The following is a 20,987-nucleotide window of genomic DNA, read 5'->3' as shown; positions in this document are numbered from 1 at the left end:
AACATACCACCTGCTGTTTATTATTTTCAATATTAATAAATTTCTTCTGAAATTTCCATTTGAAAAAGCACAAAGCGACAAATATGTAAATGCATGGACACAATGTAATAGACCACTTTTGAGTAATGTCCTTCACCGGAAAAGTTCGTCAATTATGCGCGCCTTTATGACGTCATTTTCCAGATATAGGGGATCGGTTTGTATTCCTGCATAATCAAAGTTCACCAAGCGTCTTCGTGATCGTCATTATGTAGGAAAAACTAGAAGTAGGTGCTCAATCACAATGTCATAATGACAGTAGTGCTGATAATCAATTATAAAAATTTCATTTGACGAATAATTCGTGCAATGTAGCATTTGATTTTTTCAACCGCTCGTAAAACATGGGAAGGAAGTGACTATGCCCCTAAACAACGAATAATGTTCACTAAATCCAAAGTTTTTGCTGGTGGACTTTTCGTCCCCGAGGCTATCACCAGCCCAGTCAGTATTCAACATTTCGGTGTTGACATGAATATCAGTCATGTGGTCATTTTTATAAATTTCCTGTTTACAAAACTTTGAATTTTTCGAAAAACTAAGGATTTTCTTATTCCAGGCATAGATTACCTTAGCTGTATTTGGCACAGCTTTTTGGAATTTTGGATCCTCAATGCTGTTCAACTTTGTACTTGTTTGGCTTTATAAATATTTCGAATTGAGCGTCACTGATGAGTCTTAAGTAGACGAAACGCGCGTCTGGCGTACTAAATTATAATCCTGATATTTTTGATAACTATTTAAACCTCTGGGTCGATGCCACTACTGGTGGACGTTTCGTCCCTGATGGTATCACCAGCCCAATAGTCAACACTTCGGTGTTGACATGAATATCATCATGTGGTCATTTTTATGAATTTCCTGTTTACAAAACTTTGAATTTTTCGAAAAAATAAGGATTTTCTTATTCCAGGCATAGATGACCTTAGCCGTATTTGGCACAGCTTTTGGGAATTTTGGATCTTCAATGCTCTTCAACTTTGTACTTGTTTGGCTTTATAAATATTTCGATTTGAGCGTCACTGATGAGTCTTATGTAGACGAAACGCGCGTCTGGCGTACTAAATTTTAATCCTGGTACTTTTGGTAACTATTTGATGGAAATGCATCGGACTCGAAAGTCAAAAGTGGTTTATTAAATGAACAACATTTATATAAGTGTTGTCGAACTAGGGGTTATCTCATCAGATGACAAGAAAGTATGTTACTTATGGTCTGGTGATATTGCATCAATTTTTTCAAAACATTGATAACTTCAATTTAAATATCAGTATCAATAATGTACATGTATATATTTGAGCGTTGATGTTAGTTTCATGTTTCATAGTAAGTCTTGTACTTTGAAAAATATAGTGATAAACCCTTCTAAAACACCACGTAGTCGATGAAAAATGTGAAACAATCGCAAATACATTCTGAAAAATATATAAGCAAATTTTTCTACTTGAATTTGAAAATAACGAGAACCATATAACTTTAAAATGACCTTTTTGAGACGCCTTACTTAGCTCTTCATGATGCATTTAAGGCAACATAATTTTAAATTTTAAAATTTTAAAATCTACTAAGAAGATACAAAACAAAGGGCATGCATGAACTGAAAACCATTTTCAAAAAAGACCGAGACCTGCAGATTCATTTATTAGATGACATGTATGAGATTTGCGTCTAATACAAGGGCTTCTAGAGAAAAATAGAAGAAACTGATTATGATTATTCCAACTTCTTACTGTAGAGAGACTTATCTTCTTATATAAGACGGCAAATCGGATTTTTTTTAATACATTTTAAACATTTAAAATAATATATTGGAGTTGTTTCATTTCAGAATATAAATGATAGTAAATACTTAGGTTGTATCTTTCGAATCAATGAATGTGTTTGTAGATAGATGATCTGTGTTCAGTTAAATTGTTCCTTTTAAAATTGTTATACGATGATGACTGCTGTACCCATATTTTGACTATTTTATTTATGATGTCTGTTTAGCTCACGCATCATAGTAAATATAACGGAATTTGATGCGACTGTCAACAAAGTGAGAGGTTAAGTGCTATAAAACCAGGTTTAATCCACCATTTTCTACATTTGAAAATGCCTGTACTAAGTCAGGAATATGACAGTTCTTGTCCATTCGTTTTTGATGTGTTTTGTCATTTGCTTTTGCCATGTGATTATGGACTTTCCGTTTCAAGAGTTTAGTATTTTTGTGATTTTACTTTTTGTTAAGTAGTATTGAATTGTAACAGCATGAACAAATCAAACTCTAAAATGGTTTAAGTAAAACGTAAAACGAAACGAATTTATGAACTGAAGCTCTTAATGATGTATACTTCTTAGGAGCCAAAAATTTCGAGAATGTTTCCTTAACCTGTTTTTTTGGGTTTATATGATTGTTTAAAAAAATAATTGGTGTAGAAAAAATCATATGGTGGTGCACTTCTTTTTTTGCTACGACCCTTGGAAAAGATGACTTAAGTTTCAAATATCAGTATTGAAAATGAACATGTATATTTTTGAGGTGTTGCTATTAGCCTAATGTTTTAATAAGTGTTGCATTTTGGAGGGGACAAGCAAACAATGTCGAAAATATAGTGCTGAAATTGACCTTTCTTGAATTTACACGTATTCGTTGAGAAATATTGATCAACCGCAGATACATGCTGTAAAATAAGGCAAATTTGTCTTCCTTTTGGAAATGAAGAGGACCACTTTACAATAACGTCTTTCAGATGCTTTACTTAGCTCTTAATGATGCATTTGAGGCAGCTTAATTTTACCGATGCTAAGATATCCGATATATATTGAGAAGATACAAAAGTGAGGGAATGCATGAACTGAAAAAGGAACGAGACCTGCAGAACGACAGAAACGACAGAACAATTCAACATTGGAAATATAGAGCTCAGTTGTTCAACCACAAATGCTTATCTCTATTTGAAAAATATATGGATATGATATATTCTGTCAAACGTCACAAAAAAGGAACATTAAACATTCAAAGAACAAGTTGTTCCTATACCTCGTTTAAGTTTGTTACCAGAATACTGCTTGACAAACTCATTCATTAAATGTCATGTATAAGATTTGTATCTTTTACATGGGCTTCTGGAGAAAATAGAAAGAAACTGGTACTGGTTATGATTATTCCAACTCCTGAATGTAAAGAATCTTATCTACTACTTAGATTCGCCGCCAAAATACTTAGGTTGTATCTTTTGTTTAGGAGTTTTGAAGCGTAACAACATGAGCAAACCTCACTCGTAAAAAAAAACGAATTTATGAATTTAAGCTTTTGTACTCGGCAATCAAAGAAGTTTTACGGGAAACTTCTGAGAGCCCACGATCATGTTTCGAAAGAGATATTTTAGCTGTTCGAAGAATTTTTTATTTTAAAACCTATGAAAATATATCTTTTTTTCTTCAAGCTAGTAACAAACAATGGAACTCTCATGAATACTTCACGAATGAAATTACGCTGGTAACACAATAGCATTTGTTGATTTAGTTACTGAAACATTTATCTTCGTAATCTCAACAAAGTTTGTTAAATACCACATGCTGTCATTTTGATTAATAACGTATGAGATAACCATTTGAAATGGCATACATCGACCATTACCTACGTAAATGCTACCATGAGTACATTGTTATAAATCAAGCAACATGTATTGTGTTGTAGATCTGGGGGTCTCATTTGAAACTACAGCAAAACAACTTAATTCTAGTCTGGTGATTTTGCATCAATGTTTAGTTCATGATTTTTAAATCAAGGGGCCAAACATAATAACCATGATAACGGCCAATAGTGACAGTTTTAAGTCTAGCGTTTAAATTTTGATCTGATTGACTCGATGACAAATTGTACTAGATACAACAATGACAAGCTTGTTTCATAATATCACAAATTAACACTGGTCTTCTGTCAGATACCAGTGTATTTGTCAATTACGAAATTTGGGGTTGATTGCATATATATGATATGTAAAGATGTGAGGTCAAATGCTGATTGTTTAGGACATGCCTTCTTATTTGAATATCTTACCCAGTGCATCATTTTTGTTATCTATAGTTTCTCCCTAGTGTCTGTAAACACACAAAAAGGATGTAAATCGTCATCCAAGGGCCTACCAGCATTAATCGACCTATAGTTTTGATCATGTTTATTTGTTGGTAAATCTTGTCCTCTTTTTTTTTAGTTTAAAGTTTCTTTTCAATCTCTATAAGTTCCGCTAAAAATTGGTAAACTTATTACAACTATCAGGAATCAAGAGATTTTTTGGTAATTTACAGTAAATCTCTATCTAATTGTTCTCTAAGTCAAAGCCATCAAAGTCGTCTTGCACAAAAAATATGCTGTATTGAAATATCTGTGACAAAAGGAAAGTTGGTTGTATTCTGGTAGTAAGCTTTTGACTCAAATAGGGTGTAACGAGTAACATTAAAGTAGGCCTTTTAAATTCAGGAGGGAATTTGTTATTTGAAAATAAGGGTTTTCATCTAGTCCATTGGATTTTAAAATTCAGGACATGGTAGTGTACTTGTGTCTCCTACTCATCCAATCTTCTTTGTAAATGATCACTGACATAGCGTGTCCAAAAAAAAGTAAAATCACAAAAATACTGAACTCCTAGGAAGTTTCAAAACGAAAAATCCCTAATCAAATGGCAAAATCAAATGAAAAAACACATCAAACGAATGGACAACAACTGCCATAATCCTGACTTGGTACAGGCATTTTCAAATGTAGAAAATGGTGGATTGAACCTGGTCGCATCAAATTCTGTTATATTTACAACGATGGGTGAACAAAATAGACATAATAGGTAACATTGTCAAAATATAGGTACAGCAGTCAGCACTGTGTCACAATCTCAAAACAAACAAATATTTAACAAAGAAGCACAAAAAGCATCTATCAAATTTAACAACCACATGCATTGCTTACTTATATATGTATTTTAAATCAACCCATAAAGGATTGAATATTTGAAGTCCTATGACTGCATTCACATCAACTCTAAGTGTCGATTTGCGTGTTTGACGTCAAATGTCTTCTCAATAGTGAATAATGTGCACCCCAATGATATCAGTCAAAACTAAAATTATCTGATGTAAAAATAATGAGCTCTTCCGAAAATATCAAAACAGCACAGTTTACCACATGTACCGGTTTTACCCATCGCTGGCATACTACGTCAGGTAAGTTGTCAATATACGTTTCAACTCTACTAAACTATTCTAAGGGCATATCAATATTAAATTCTACAATTACCTATATAGCCAATAATCCAACAAGACTGTTGGACACCGAATGTTTTTATATAACACACAGTATTTGTAATTACTAATACAACATATTATTCAGTTTCATAATTTATGTACAAAACAATCAAATATAATCTTATGATAATATGTGTTCAAGAAATATGTTGCTTTGTTATCAACAATACCGCCAGACAGGAAAAACTTTTAAAAAAAAAGTTAAATCGGCCAAACTACATTTAAATTTAGTCCCAAATGACTACATTTCAAGTAAAGTGGAAAATGTCGGAATCCAGAACCCAAATGTACTCTGAAGATCGTCTCGAGAATTAAGATGATAGGACAATGTTGACTGCTGTATCCCTATATTTGACATTTTTACCTATTGTGTCTGTTTGTTTTGTTCATGCATCGTTGTAAAAATAATGAAATTTGATGTGAATGTCAAACAAGTGAGAGTTTTAGCTAGCTATAAAACCAGGTTCAATCCTCCATTTTCTACGTAAGAAAATGCCTGTACCACGTTTGGAATATGACAGTTGTTATCCCTTTGAATGTTTGATGTGTTTGAGCTTTTGATTTTGCCATTTGATAAGGGACTTTCCTTTTATAATTTTCATCCGAGTACAGAATTTTTGTGATTTTACTTTATACTTGGACAGTGTGAAAAAATAAATAAAATGTTTGTGTATAAGAATACATATCAAGTAAGTTACAGGTCCGTTTAATAGCAAAATATAGTAAAAGTTATTTAATCATAAATAATATTGAACTTTATTTCATTGTTGCCCAGTCTGATTTTTGGCTAGAAGTGACCAGCAAGGGAAACTATTATAACTTAATCTCTATATCATATGATATAAGATACTTATACCACTAAGAACTGAAGATGTAGCAATATCAATAATATTCACAAGTCACTTAATTACAGTAATTTACCACTATACTATCGAACCGAGGGAAAGTATAAGTATCAACTATACTTAAGTATTCATAGGGTAGTAAATACTACAATATGTATAGCCGATAGACCAACAAGACCAGAAATCACAATAAGAGGCTCTCAAGAGCCTGAATCGCTCACCTGTATTTCAGAGAAGATTTTAAAATGTTAGCAAACTTGATGAACAAATAATTGTGTAAAATTGTTAAAGTTTGAAAGAATTTGGCCCAGTAGTTTCAGAGGAGATTTTTTAAATAGTTTACCACGACAGATGACAACAGACGTCAAGGGATGGCATAAGCTCACATGGAGCCCTACCAGCCTGGTGAGCTAAAAAGGGCAGGTTTAGCTGAGTTGAAAGTCTAAGTTCTTGTGAAACTGGCATTCTCTTTACAAATGTGTCGTCTTTCCGACCATGCAAGGGCTGTATAGCCAGTCAAGGTCGTTAAAACTTCCATTTGTTGTGTCTTCTTTACTGATATCGGGCTAGTCACTTCCACCAGTGGCAGATCCAGGGGGGGGGGGTTCCGGGGGTGCACACCCCCCCCTTTATTTTTGCCGATCAATGCATTTGTATCGGGACATATGTTTTGCACCCCCCCTTTGCCCTGTTTGCCCTGGGTTAGCACCCCCCCTTTCGAAAATTCCTGCATCCGCCCCTGACTTCCACCTCCCATGTCTCTTAATACATCATTGGTTACATCAGAGTGGGCAGAGGAGGAGACAGTTTGATCCCTTTGGTGACATTTTCTTTTGCTGAGAATAACCAATCTTTTTGTTTTTATAAATAAATTTAGCTATGCCCCTGGAGTCTGTGTATATTTGCTTCATTCTTAATATAGCTCTAATAACAAGCTGACCAGGGTAAACATTTAAAGTAGCTAACTGAATGTATTGTCTGTAAATATTAAGAGGACAATCTTCGATATCATATGCTGTTATTGACCTTGTCGGTATTGATCTGTTATACTATGAAAAATATTAATCTCTAAATTATTTTCGAACAATTTGATATCTTTGCATATCAAAAAGCTTAGCTCATCATAAAGCAAAAAACCTGAATACCACAATAAAATCATGGACAGATTCTGAATACTGTAAACCAACTTATTTTCGCGGATACTTTATTTCGCGTTTATACCCAGCTAGTCAACTTCCAGCGATTTAATTTCGCGATTTTCTTATTTATTTAATGTAGTTTGATAGGGAAAGATCCAAGTTATTCCTTTTCGAGAAGATTTAATTTCGAGTTATTTTTCTACTCGCGAAAGTCGCGAAAATAAATCGCTCGCGAAATTTAGTTGGTTTACAGTAACCAAAAAAATCTTCATAATTCCTATAAATAAATATAATACAAGAATATTATTGGTTGAGTATTTTTTTACTACTGATCTACTATTTGACAGTGTAGCAGATTCATTAAGTATGACATGTGAATTTAGAGTAGGATCATTGAAACCATTACCCTCATGTGCCCATCTAGGAGAACGTTGTTTGTCAGTTAAATAAGTCATAAACAGTATGCGCTACATGAACTGAATTACAGGTAGCAGGCATTTCTGGCAACTTGTGTTCGTCAAGCCTTTTATCATTAATTGATATGGTTTCTGTAAAATAGAGATAACTAGCAAAGTTTTCTCTTAATGAAACAATGACTGCATCAATAGACTTTAGGTCTTTATGACTTATATGGTATTTGAGAAAATTCAACCCATAGCTTATGTCAAATATGACAAAAGGGAAACAACTCCATTAAAATACCATTGGATCATTTCAGTCAAACTTTGGGTAAAAAATTATCCTTGAGATTAAACAAACAAATTGAAACAAAAGCCTTATTTCTATCTTTGACAGGATGCAGTAAGTTAACTCCATAGAAGAAAGAGGTCAGTTAACCAGGGTCAATGGTTAAACCCTTATCAATGTACAATATCATGGGCGAAAAATATTTTTTAAAGATATTTTCAAAATTTTGATCTGGACACTAAATTTTGGTCATTAATAAGCTTTTCTGAAGATAAATGTTGGTGTAGCCTACATTGACTCCAACAACAGAATCTAGGATGCCTATGTCTTGCTTTGGCAACATAAATGTTTCAAGCTCGCCAAAAAAAGTGTTTCAGGAGATAATTCTTTCAATAAAACTCATAGACTAACACAAAAGGGAAATAAATTCAACATTAAACATTGATCTTAGCAACATCTTGCGAAACAAATTCCTACTGCAAGAAATGGGTTAAGCTGAGGAAGAATAAAACAGAAAAGTGTTAAGACTTAACAATAATCAAAAACAAGTGGCCTTAAAAGAAAAGTGCAAAGATCAAATCAGCAATACCTCTAATAAGATATATTTTTTCGTTATTCATATATCAAATGCTATAAATAACTTAATTTTTATTTAAACAAATTGTCTTTCTGTCTTTCATTCACCATCTGACAAGTCCATGAATTCTTTATCAAACTGCTCAACAGAAACCTGAAATATAGAAATAATTCTGTTTATTATAAAATTAGTCATAACAAGAATATGTCCATTGTACACAGATGCCTTAATCACACTATCATTATTTTTATATGTTCAGTGTACTGTGAACTTGGGATCAAAGCTCCAATTTTGCATCAAAATTAGAAAGATCATATCATAGGAAACATGTATACTATCATAACTATGTTTCAAGTTGATTGGACTTCAAATTCATCATTGGGGCATAAAAACTTGCCATGTATGGTCGGTATCAATTAAACACATAATTACTTGTAAATTATATATTATTTATCCTGCAATTGGGTGTCCTACTATACAGATACAGCCCTACAGATATCGCTATGCTGTATCTGTATACTATACAGATATCGCTTTAAAGCTCCGCCCACTGCCGGACTGAGTATTGTTTGAACCTATGTGACCTCAGAATGTGTATTCCAGTTGCATTCCAATGACGATGACAATTGTCGATTTCAGAACTTGAATGTGTATAATTGTGTTACAAAATCAACCATGTCAATTTCAGCATGCATGTTTAGTGAATGTCAAATCTGAAGCGTAGGACAACTCGTACACTTCTGTTTCAAATTAAACAATGTTTTGTTATTTGTTTTTACTGTTGAAATAAGTTGTTATGTTAAATTAGATAATTATTCACCTTGAGCGATGTATTATTGTTGACCATTCGAGATTCTTTTTTTGGGAACCCGTCTTCAGCGTAATGTGTAATTTTGATATTACTACGCGGGCCTCAAGGGATTACAAATCGCAAATAAATGCTAAATATGTTAGTTTTTGTGTCTTCTAAAACACAAACAATATACAGAATTAATTGCAGGATAAAGACAATAACTGTTTAGTGTCTTTAAATATCAGCTGTATTTGTACTCGGCTCGAAACAGGTGTAGTAGCTCGCTAAAAGCTCGCATACACCTTGTTTCCTAGCCTCGTACAAATACAGCTGATATTTAAAGACACTAAACAGTTATTGTCTATATATTGTCATTCATAAGTTCAATTGACAGTGTAACAATTAATTTGGTAATTTTACTACAACTTCCAGTTCTACACTTTCTACAATATTTCTTACCTTAAGACAAACATAGCTATATTTTGTTTACATTTCTTAAATTTTAATATCATAAAGTGAACATGTACATGCAAGAAGAGTAACATCAACCTAATTGAGGAGTATCAGTGCAATAACCCTAAATACTTGTGTTCTGTTAATACTTATGTCACTTTGTGTATGCATTTGTTTGCACCTGTCTTGAGCCAGGAACCTGATGTTCAGTGGTTGTTGTTTGTTGATGTGGTTCATAATAGTTTCTTGTTAGAACTCATTTTTTATATAGATTAAATCGCTGGTATTCTCACTTGAATGGTTTAACACAGGTAATTTTTGGGTCCCTTTATAGCTTGTTGTTTGGGTCCCTTTATAGCTTGTTGTTTGGTGTTGAAGGCCACACTTTGACCTATAACAATGGTTTATTTCAAATGTTATGACTTCGATGTAGAGTTGTCTCATTGGCACACATACCACATTTTCTTATATCCATATCCTCATTTTATGTATAATCTCTTAAATATAGCATGAAAGCAATAGTACCAGACAATGATCTGTTAAAACTTGAAACAATTATTTCAACAATTGCTGTTTGGTGTGAGTCAAGGCTCTGTTTTGAAGGCTGAACCTTGACCTATAATAGTTTAATTTTATAAATTGTTCTTTGGATGGAGAGTTGTCTCATTGGCACTCATACCACATCTTCCTATATCTATAGACAAAGTGATGCCCCCACTCCACTCTGAGGTAACTGTATTCTTTTTTATTACAATGTCAATGTAGGACTTTATTTGATATATTATTGTGTCTGGTAGACACAATTGATGTCCTGTCAGATGCAAAGTGCTATTTTAAAAAAACAAATTTCTTCAAAAAAATAAAATAACATTTAACCACTTTTACCCCAAAATTGACAATGTTCAACTATCTCCCAAACATGCCAAAAGAGCAAATGTTAAAAAAAATCAAAACCCTGACCACACCTTCTACATACAGCCAGCAAAGTGAAAACTTCCTAGCATTTAAACTGTCGGACAAGTTATCTGGAAATACTAAAATGCATGTAAATACTTGGAAAATTTACAAATTTCAACTATCTTCCAAAAGAGCAAATATATATATTATTTTATATTGATTAAGAATAAGCTTCTCTTGTTGGTTAACATAGGGGCACATGACATTCTTAATTCTTCATTCTTCGGTAACAATTTTCATCGGTCATTAACAGAAAAAAACTTATAAATTTTACCTTTCCCTTCTTCAGCTTTTTTAGCATTTTGAAATCTTGTTCTAAATCATCATCATCATTATCCTCTTCAACTTCTACAGACTTTTCTAATTTCCTTTTTTTATTTTTTGTTTTTCCATCTTTTCTATCTTTCTTTTTGTCTTTCTGATTCTTCTTGTCTGACCATGCAACTGATCTTGGAGGTCGTGACTTTTGTTTTTTCTTTGAACTTTCTATGCCTTTGGCTATATTCTGCTTTCTTATTTTTTCTCTAGTTTTGTCCCTAAAAATAATTAAAATTGTGAAATAAAATTAAAAGTGCTTGTAAGCAAAAGGTAAAGATTGTCTTATTTTTTATCAGTCATTTATCAGTGGGTGATATAATTGTATAAAGTATTATTAAACATGTTAAAGCATTGGTTGTAGTTGATTCAACTAGAATTCTGAATAAAGGAAGATAACTCCAATTTCTAAAGATGACTTATAAAACAATGCATTACATCATTGATATACAGATATTCAATTCCAGCACCTTTCAAAAGTTAAAAACTTATGAGTATATAAATAACATTGATAAATTTCATGAAATTTTTATGGATAGGATGTAAAAGAGGGATGAAAGATACCAAAGGGACAGTCAAACTCATAAATCTAGTGCAAACTGACAACGCCATGGCTAAAAATGAAAAAGACAAACAAAAACAGCACACATGACACAACATAGATTGATTGACTGTTGGTTGCTTTACGCGGCATGAGCACAAAAAGGCTATATCGCGGCAACACAACATAGAAAACTAAAGAATAAACAATACGAACCCCCCAAAAAACTAGGGGTGATCTCAGGCATTTGTCAGGTGCTCCGGAAGGGTAAGCACATCCTGCTCCACATGTGGCACCTGTTGTGTTGCTTATGTGATAACAAATCCGTTAAAGTATGTTATAATCAATGCACTATACATGCTATATTTTGTATATCTTAAAGGTAATTATATACTTTGGAAGACTTAGATGCACAGTCAGTACCATCATGACCATATGGTTTTGATTGCATAAAATACAATCTTTACCCAATAAAATATGTAAAAAATTTTCAACCTAGTAAAATATTTTACAATTATAGATAACCTTAAGCTTACGACCATTGTTTAACTCTGAATCTTCTAAAATTACCTAATTATAAAAAAAAAAGATGTGGTATGATTGCCAATGAAACAACTCTCCACAAGAGACCAAAATGACACAGAAATTAACATTTATAGGTCACCGTCACTGTAACCTTGTAACCTTATTTGTTTATAAAATAATATGTACAAGTATATATCATGTGTATGTGTATGTGTGAAAAAATAACATTAAAAATAAAACATATTTACAGCCCCCTCCATTATATTATTTAAACCTATGTGTTAAAAATTTTGAAAAAAACTACAAAATCCCAATTTGTGACAAAACTTTGAATTTGCTACTCAAATAAGTGATGAAATAAGTGATTTAAAAATCACTTATTTCAGTAAGTCCCCTGACTGCTTATTGACAAATTGTCAAAACATGTATGGCTTAGACTGAAAACGTAACGTAATATCTTGTATATTTACCTGTAAGGAATTTCAGATAATTCCACTTCAGTAGGTTGAAAATTTTCTACAACTTTTCCCTTCAATTCAGGCATTTTAGGGATTTTCAAAAGTCCAAAACCTGTCGCTAATTTCCCAAAGTCCAATAATTTCACCCGAAAAATCATACTACACTCATGTTTAATGTATGACTGTACAAAAGACACATAAGCTCGAGCACCCTTTTCAAATATAGCTCGGTCTTTTAATGCCAAGTTTTGCAATTTTGGTAAATAGTTATTTACATCGTCCTTCTTTATCAAAGGTCTTAAATACACTTTCTGATTTATTTCAATGAACTTCACATAAGTTTCCTCTGCTGGTAATAAGAAGACAAGAGCAGTTCCTATATTTCCTATTCTAGCAGTTCTTCCACATCGGTGAACGAACGATTCTGCTGACTTCGGAGGATCATACTGTATAACCCAGTTGACATCTGGAATATCTATTCCACGTGCCATAACGTCTGTACATATTAAAAGTCCACTTTCTAATTTTCTGAATTTTTCCATAATTTTGTTTCTTTTTTGTTTCAGTTTACCATGGATACTCAAGACCTGGAAAAAAAACATGATTATTGGTTTTTGTTTGAGTTGTTTTGTCATGTTGGTACATTTTATAGCTGAAAATCAGTAAAAAGTCTCATACAAGTCCTGCATTGTCCGGTTTAATTACTTAATTTTTATTTTTTGTTAATTCAACATATTCTTGACAAAGTAAATAAAAATAGTTATCATGACTATATCTGCACCTATACTATCCAATGCCTATTTTGTATCATCATGACAGGCCCTTAGCTAGGAATTTCCAAGGAGGAGGTATTTGGACTTGCTAACTCAACTCTAACAGTCACAATTCAAACAGAACATTGACTTTGACAGCGCTTATTTGTTTTTCAAAGGTTGATTCATATGAACTCCCCCTGGCTATAGCCAGTCAGGGGACTTACTTAAATGAGTGATTTTCTAAATCACTGATTTAAGTAACATTATTTCCAAACAGATTGGAAGTAAGAGTTGTCTTTCTTTAATAATCACCTATTTAAGTAGTACAAATTAATCACTAGTCTCAGATTGAACCATAACATGTTTATTATAGCTTTAAATATAGAATACTAATGATCCAGGGACTAATCATGTTTCTAAACTTATCAGAACCAACATCTGTGTTGTCTAGGATGACCAGGTCATTTCAGGTGATGACCTTGTACTGAATCTAGGATAATGACATAAAAATCCCTTGTTTAAGTACATGTATCATACCTAATTTCCTTCCCAAAAAACACTTATTTAAGTATCATTATTTTAATAACCCCCACTAATTTCAACACCCCCGAACAGTGAAATTTTTATCGCGAACAGTAGAATTTTATTACATAATCTGAAAGATGAAACCTTGAACTTTACAGGAAAAATACTCCCACTGCTGGGGAAAATCGGTTAAGAAAGTATGAGTTTATTATGTAAAGCCATTATTATAGCTATATTATTAGACAATTTTAGTGACAATAACGAAAAACTTATCCATTTATTAAAAAACTGTCAAATTCAAACTGCAAAATTTGTAAATTTGTAAATTCGGCTTTTATTCATAGAAAAAAACAACTTTACTTCTAATTCTGTATTCTTATTTTGTAAATTTTTACGTTTTCGGATACGATATCATATTGTTTAAAGTGACATATAGGTCCAATGGGCCGGGTGTAAATATAAAATTGCTATGTATATAATTGTATAAATGTATGTTGTGATACACATGTCACTATAATAAATAATTACTTACTTACTATAGCATTTTTTCAAATAAAATAGAATTTGCAGATAAATAATAGCATCAAAGGCATAAACCTTGCTACATAAAAGAAGCAAAAAGTTCATATTTTCCAATTTTATTAATGAAAAGATATTAGGCCAATTAAAATTAATTGATAGATTTTCATCCCCGCCCGCCCCTCTGAAATCGCCCCGCCCTGTTTTTTTTTATTTTTAAAAATTTACGATTTCCGGATTTTGTTCATTTCCGTTTCCGGTAAATGTCAAACATTTCGTTTCATGCAAAACTTCCTGTTTCAAATTTCGGTTTTCGTATTTCTTCCAAGTAATTTAAAATGATTTTGCAGCTCTATGGTGACAAATCATCTACCGAGAATAGAGATTGATTACGAGAAGGGCATGAATTACTCGGGATTCAAGTTATACGCTGTGTCCAAGACTGTGTCCAAGAATGCAAATTGCGGCATGACACACATTTCTGTGATTAGAACCGTTGATTATTTTATTGATAAAATGACTTTGTGTCAGGAATTTTTGAATATGAATTATATCCAAAGAGCAAGAATCGTGGAACACATTGGTACAAATATAATTGGATTAAACCAATTGACACAAGCACGAACTTGTTAGATTTATGACAGTATATTGAGTTCAAAAAGTCGGCAAACATACACTTATATTTACCCATGGCTATTGTTTTTTTGTTTACAAAAAGCAAACACCTTCTGCCCCAATACCCTCATTAGAGTAATTAAACAACTTCTTTTTTGTTTAGTTCATGTTTTACATATTAATTATATTTGCATCAGGCTATAAGAAGAATCCTAAAAGCACCAACCCTATTATTTTCAAAACTGTTCGAGTTTTCATTTTATTCTGTACTCATAATTCTTGTGTTGCATACCAATGCATATTTGTTCCATTTTATGGAGACAAAAAAACATAAATTTGTTGAAGGAAGTCCAACTGAAGAGAGCATTTCTCGTATGTTTATGCCGTTTACTAAAAATAGGTTGCTAAAGCAGCAATTACATGTAGAACCGTGAGTGGTTGTCAACACTAGATTTTTATTTAAGATTTGAAAAATTATGTACGATTCCTTATAAATACATGTATATACATGATATAAGCTTATTATTACACTTGGGTATATGAAGAACACGTCACAAAAGGGTTTCATAAGAAATAAAAAATAAAAAATAAAATCCTCCCACCCGCCCCATTTTTTTCAAAAATTTGGATGAAAATCTACTAATTAATTTTAGTTGGCCTTATTAAATCCTATGTGTTTAAAATTTTGGTAAAACTACAAAATCACAATTTGTGACAAAACTTCAATTTTGCTACTCAAATAAGTGATTTAACAAGAGGCTGTCACAATGACAGCAAACCGGATTTATTAATATTTATTTGTGTCCTGGCAACATCACAAGAACCATTACTGATGAATGGTGAAAGTGAAAATCGTCAATATCAAATTTGACCTCCATTTTGTCATCAGTATCAACATATTAAAATTTGAAAAGCTTAGATTGAATGGTTCATGAGTAAATGCAACAACGTGAATGGAAACACCATTTTACAATCTTTCTAGAACCATAACGCCTGAACGGTAAAAGTCAAAATCGTCATTATTTAACTTGACCTCTATTTGGTCATCAGTTACAACATATTAAAATTTGGGAAGCTTTGGTAGAACAGTTCATGCGTAAATGCACGGACACAACTGGAAACTCCATTTTTCAATCTTTCAAGAACCATAACTCCTGAACGGTAAAAGTCAAAATCGTCGTTATTGAACTTGACCTCCATTTTGTCATCAGTAACAACATATTAAAATTTGGGAAGCTTTGGTAGAACAGTTCATGCGTAAATGCATGGACACGACTGAAAACTCCATTTTTCAATCTTTCAAGAACCATAACTCCTGAACGGTAAAAGTCAAAATCGCCATTATTGAACTTGACCTTCATTTAGTTGTTAGTAACAACATATTAAAATTTTAAAAGCTTTGGCTTAACGGTTCATGAGTTAATGCATGGACAACATTTGATTGCCGCCCGCCTGACCGCCCGACTGCCCCGCCGCCCGACTGCCCGGCCGCCTGACCGCCCGCCGTACATCCCCAAATCAATAACCGACATTTTTGTCACAAAAATCCGGTTAAAAATCACTGATTTCAGTAAGTCCCCTGACTGATAGCATGTATAGGTATGCATGACATGAAAAACAAGTATGCCCCACTCGCACTATCATTTTCGATGTTCAATGGCCCGTGAAATTGGGTAAATAATCTAATTTGGCATTAAAATTAGAAAGATCATGTCATAAGCAACATGTTAACTAACTTTCAAGTTGATTCGACTTCAGCTTCATCAAAAACTACCTTGACCAAAAACTTTAACCTGAAACTTGCACTTTCATTTTCTATGTTCAGTGGACCTTGAAATTGGGGTCAAAAGTCTAATTTGGTCTTAAAATTAGAAAGATCATATTATAATTAGCAACAAGTGTACTAAGTTTCAAGTTGATTGGACTTCAGCTTCATCAAAAACTACCTTGCCCAAAAACTTTAACCTGAAGCGGGACAGACGGACGAACGAACGAACAAACAGGCGGACGGACAGACGAACAGACGCACAGACCAGAAAACATAATGCCCCTCTTCTATCATAGGTGGGGCATAAAAATATATTTTGTTGAACATACTGTAGTATATAATAATTATGTAACATTCAAATATGTCTTGTGTTAAAATAGGGCAACTTGCAAGTGTGACCTTTATAATTTAATAGGTTAAAGTATATTGCAGCTCTATATACAATTGTAGGTACCTGGTGATTTTTCAGGATAGCCTGCAGACACTTTGAGAAATATTCAACACCAGCACAGGTACTGAAAAACACCATTACTTTTTCTTTCCGATGACACTGAATAAAGTTAACGAGTTGATTCAGTTTTTCATCACTGTCTACAATCATGTAAAGATTTTGTAATGAAGATGGTGTCCGTTGATCTACAACATCTTCTGCAGACTTTTTCTCTTTCACGTTTATTCGTACAGGATTTCGAAGACCTGCTCTTATCAACTTTTCAACTTCGTCTGTTTGAGTTGCTGAGAATAACCCTGTTCTTCTTTGCTTTGGAAGATAACGCAATATTGTATTAATACTGGTTTCGAATCCCATATCAAGTAACATGTCAGCTTCGTCCAGTACTAACACCTCTAGGGACTTGACTCTTCCTGCAAGATTGCATTGGTTAATATTCTTCTCTAGCATTGCTTCTAGCCTTCCAGGTGTTGCTATAATTGTGTGTCCTGAAAAAAGTTAGACTTAAATTAATAAGTTGCACACTAATCATGTGCTACACACACTAATCATGTGCTACACACACTAATCTATAGTAAATGACAATTTGATATACAAGCTCTGACACAGGGTTCTCACTAAGGATTTTTGAAGGCGAGTCCAGGGACTCATCATTTTTAGGTATGATGAGTCCAACAGCAAGAAGAAAATATTTTATTGCAATATAAAGTAATATTTTAGTCTCCGTTTCCTATTAGAGCAATGAAATCAAATCAAATGCAGATCACTTTTAAACTTTTGCTATAAAATGATGATATTTGTGTTTAACTGTGTTCAGTTTATACAAAATATTTCAATCTTGATGCATCTGTGGACTCACCAGTTTTGAAAATGGTGAGTCCAGCAGTCAGGGGACTTTCTTAAATGAGTGATTTTTAAATCACTTATTTAAGTAGCAAATTAGAAATTTTGTCATAAATTGTGATTTTGTAGTTATACTAAAATTTTAAACACATAGGTTTAGATAATATCTTTTCATTAGTAAAATTGAAAAAAATGAACTTTTTGCTTCTTTTAAGTAGAAAGGTTTATGCCTTTGGTGCAATAATTTAGCTGCAAATTCTATTTTAGTGGATAAAATGCTATAATAATGGCCTAACTTAATGAACTGATACTCTCTTAACAGATTTTTCCCAGCAGTGGGAGTATTTTTCCTGTAAAGTTCAAGGTTTCATCTGTCAGATTATGTAATAAAATTCTACTGTTCGCGTTAAAAATGTCACTGTTCGGAGGTGTTGAAATTAGTGGGGGTTATAAGAATAATGATACTTAAAGAAGTGATTTTTTTTAAGGAAATTGAGGTATGATACTTAAAGTCATAAGAAACGAGTGACTGGTGAAAAATAATGTTCATCCAATTCTTGAACCAATGCATGTATATATCATAAACTTAGTCCTCTGTGCACGATTTTATCATTTTTAACGCAAATATATTGTATAATTGTCAATTTTTTTTTCTATCTGTCTGTTATGATTTAACAAATATGGCTACTCATTAAATGACGTGTTTTGAAGCCGAAGTTTACCGATTGTCACCTTATAGTAAATAATCAAGAAAAAGCATGGGTATTTAGCACGTGTTTAACATATACAATCAGGTAAGGCCTAAATTAAAATATTGTTTGTTTGCCCTTTTCCGACCCTATGTTTTGAAACAGGGTAGGTAGGTAGGTAAAATATTTTATTTTTTCCCCCAAAAAAATAACTTGGCTCGGTATATTATTTGTCATGGGTAGGCAGTAGGTAAAATATTTTATTTTATAGATACAAAATCTGCATAATGTCATTTTTTTGTCCGTTTTGTTTTTGCAAATAAGTTTTCCGCTGGGACTATTAGTTTTGAAAAAAAAATATATAAGAGATAACTTTGTACTGGTAAGATAATGTCCGGGCAGACATATATTACTAGTAGAAATAGTCCCTAGAGTGTTACAAATTTCGTGTGTGCCTTTTTTTCCAATAAAAATGCTATAAGACTTAAAACTCAATTGTCACGTATTTTGCATCACATTTATAAATGATCTGTATGGAAAACTTGGCGATTTTACTGCCAGATATTCTCCACTTTACAGGGTTTTGTCACTTTTGGTTCATGTCAGATATAAATAATTTAGCGGCATCGTTAACATAATCATTCTGATATGCGGATTACAAAAGGCCATCCCTACATAGAATACAACGTCCGTTTACAAATTAGTTTGTACACACGTTAATACTTTTGTATCAAACGAACTTTTTTGTAAATGAACCCTGCTCTTTAAGTTTAAAGGTACAGAGTAACGTACTTCATATCATGATTTCAGAAAGCGTTCAACATCGATTTCAAACAAATGCTTTGAAACTTCAAATGCAAGTGTTCATGTCAAACGCTCAGGTGATACCAAACGGACTGGACCTTATACGTAAAGATAAAACCCGAGGATTCCGGTAAAAAAGTTTTGAGCGGGAAATACAAATATAAGATTTTTGGTAGGAACGAAAAAATAAAATAAAATAAAATCTTGCTGGTAAATACAAATAAAAGATTTTCAGGCGGAACGAATTGATAGGGTCGGTCGGTAATTATAAAGGGCAAACAAACAATATTTTAATTTAAGCCTAATTGTTTATTTTTAATCATGTTAATGACAGATCCATGCGTATTGCTATCACCGGATTTTTACGAGGAGGGTCACGCTTAGGTCACTATGCATACGGAAAATATGTCGGCCAATTGCTTCCTGGCAGAAAGACAACTCTAGCTTACAACCTTTATGAACATAATGTTACTTGAATCAGTGATTTAATAATCACTCATTTAAGTAAGTCTCCTGACTGTCCAGACAAATTTTGATGAGTCCAGGACTCATGGACTCGCCTTAGTGAGAACCCTGCTCTGACGTCCCACGGCCCCAGCTTGTCTGGAACAACAGGTGTTGGACATCAGAGTAATCTCGGACTAGTGTTAATACCACAATACCAACATGGATCTAAACTGACCGAAACCTAGACTTATTCCGACCTGACTCGGACCACAATGTACATAAACCCCCAAACGTAAAAGATGGCCAACTACATGTATCTTAACTTAAGTACAAAATGTAAATTGCCTCCATTTTTCTTTAAAGCCTCTATCATTTCGTCTTGGTCCTTCCCTCCTATTATGAGAGCAGATGTCATTCCAGGAAACTTTTTTAAAAACTCTGACAAAACTTCATATATCTGGCATGCTAATTCTCTGGTAGGTGTAATTATAATTGCTCCAACTTCATGTTTTGAAAGAGGTTCTTTCTTGTGCAACATTTCAAGAATTGGTATTAGAAAAGCCAATGTTTTGCCACTTCCAGTAACTGCCTCCGCGGCTACATCTTTGTTTTTCATGAACAATGGAATACATGCTGACTGGACAGGGGTTGGCTCTTCGAAATTAAGTTCCTTTAAAATGTTACAGATCGGTAACGAAAGACCGATTGACAAATTTTTCCACGTGCCAGCCATTTTAACTGGTACCTCTGACAACTTAAAAAAGAGCACAACGAATAAAGTTCAAGGATAATAATAAACCAGTCAGGCACGACTCTTTTTAACTTCAATGGAAAGAGTGCCTTTACAAACAATGCAAGACAAGAAAATATGCACGCCGATTTGATTGCTTCATAGTTTAACTGTAAGTTGTGTATGCATACTAATTGAAAGTTAATAAAGGGTTAAACTAACATTAGAA

At 33.1% G+C, this 20,987-nt stretch overlaps 2 protein-coding genes across 3 annotated transcripts in view; one reads left to right on the top strand and one right to left on the bottom strand.

The window, feature by feature from the left end:
- Positions 1 to 8,554: 8,554 nt before the first annotated feature.
- Positions 8,555 to 20,877, bottom strand: LOC139481882 (ATP-dependent RNA helicase DDX55-like). The gene is made up of 5 exons (XM_071265400.1): positions 20,374 to 20,877; positions 17,249 to 17,733; positions 12,625 to 13,199; positions 11,048 to 11,309; positions 8,555 to 8,723 (listed from the first exon to the last, which is right to left on the bottom strand). The coding sequence occupies exons 1-5, from the start codon at positions 20,759 to 20,761 to the stop codon at positions 8,670 to 8,672; spliced, it is 1,764 nt and encodes a 587-aa protein (XP_071121501.1). The 5' UTR covers positions 20,762 to 20,877; the 3' UTR covers positions 8,555 to 8,669.
- LOC139481879 (histone-lysine N-methyltransferase SETDB1-like) overlaps positions 20,837 to 20,987 on the top strand; it is a 54,586-nt gene continuing 54,435 nt past the window's right edge. The window contains exon 1 of one of the 2 annotated variants that reach the window (XM_071265396.1): positions 20,837 to 20,930. The gene's annotated coding sequence lies outside the window, so the exon portion shown is untranslated. The remainder of the gene's footprint in view (positions 20,931 to 20,987) is intronic. The other variant, XM_071265397.1, reaches the window with a different exon arrangement.

The sequence above is a fragment of the Mytilus edulis genome, chromosome 7 (assembly GCF_963676685.1).
Source record: "Mytilus edulis chromosome 7, xbMytEdul2.2, whole genome shotgun sequence".
NCBI lineage: Eukaryota > Metazoa > Mollusca > Bivalvia > Mytilida > Mytilidae > Mytilus > Mytilus edulis.
This window is presented reverse-complemented; position numbering and strand designations above follow the sequence as displayed.

Bases quoted from the DNA above. Each gene is read 5' to 3' on its own strand.
- LOC139481882 (XM_071265400.1), bottom strand. From the start codon at position 20,761: ATGGCTGGCACGTGGAAAAATTTGTCAATCGGTCTTTCGTTACCGATC. The intron at 17,734-20,373 runs GCAATTTACATT...AACTTTTTTCAG, and splicing joins GGCTTTAAAGAAAAATGGAG to GACACACAATTATAGCAACA. The intron at 13,200-17,248 runs GTACCTACAATT...TTTTTTTTCCAG, and splicing joins CTATCCTGAAAAATCACCAG to GTCTTGAGTATCCATGGTAA.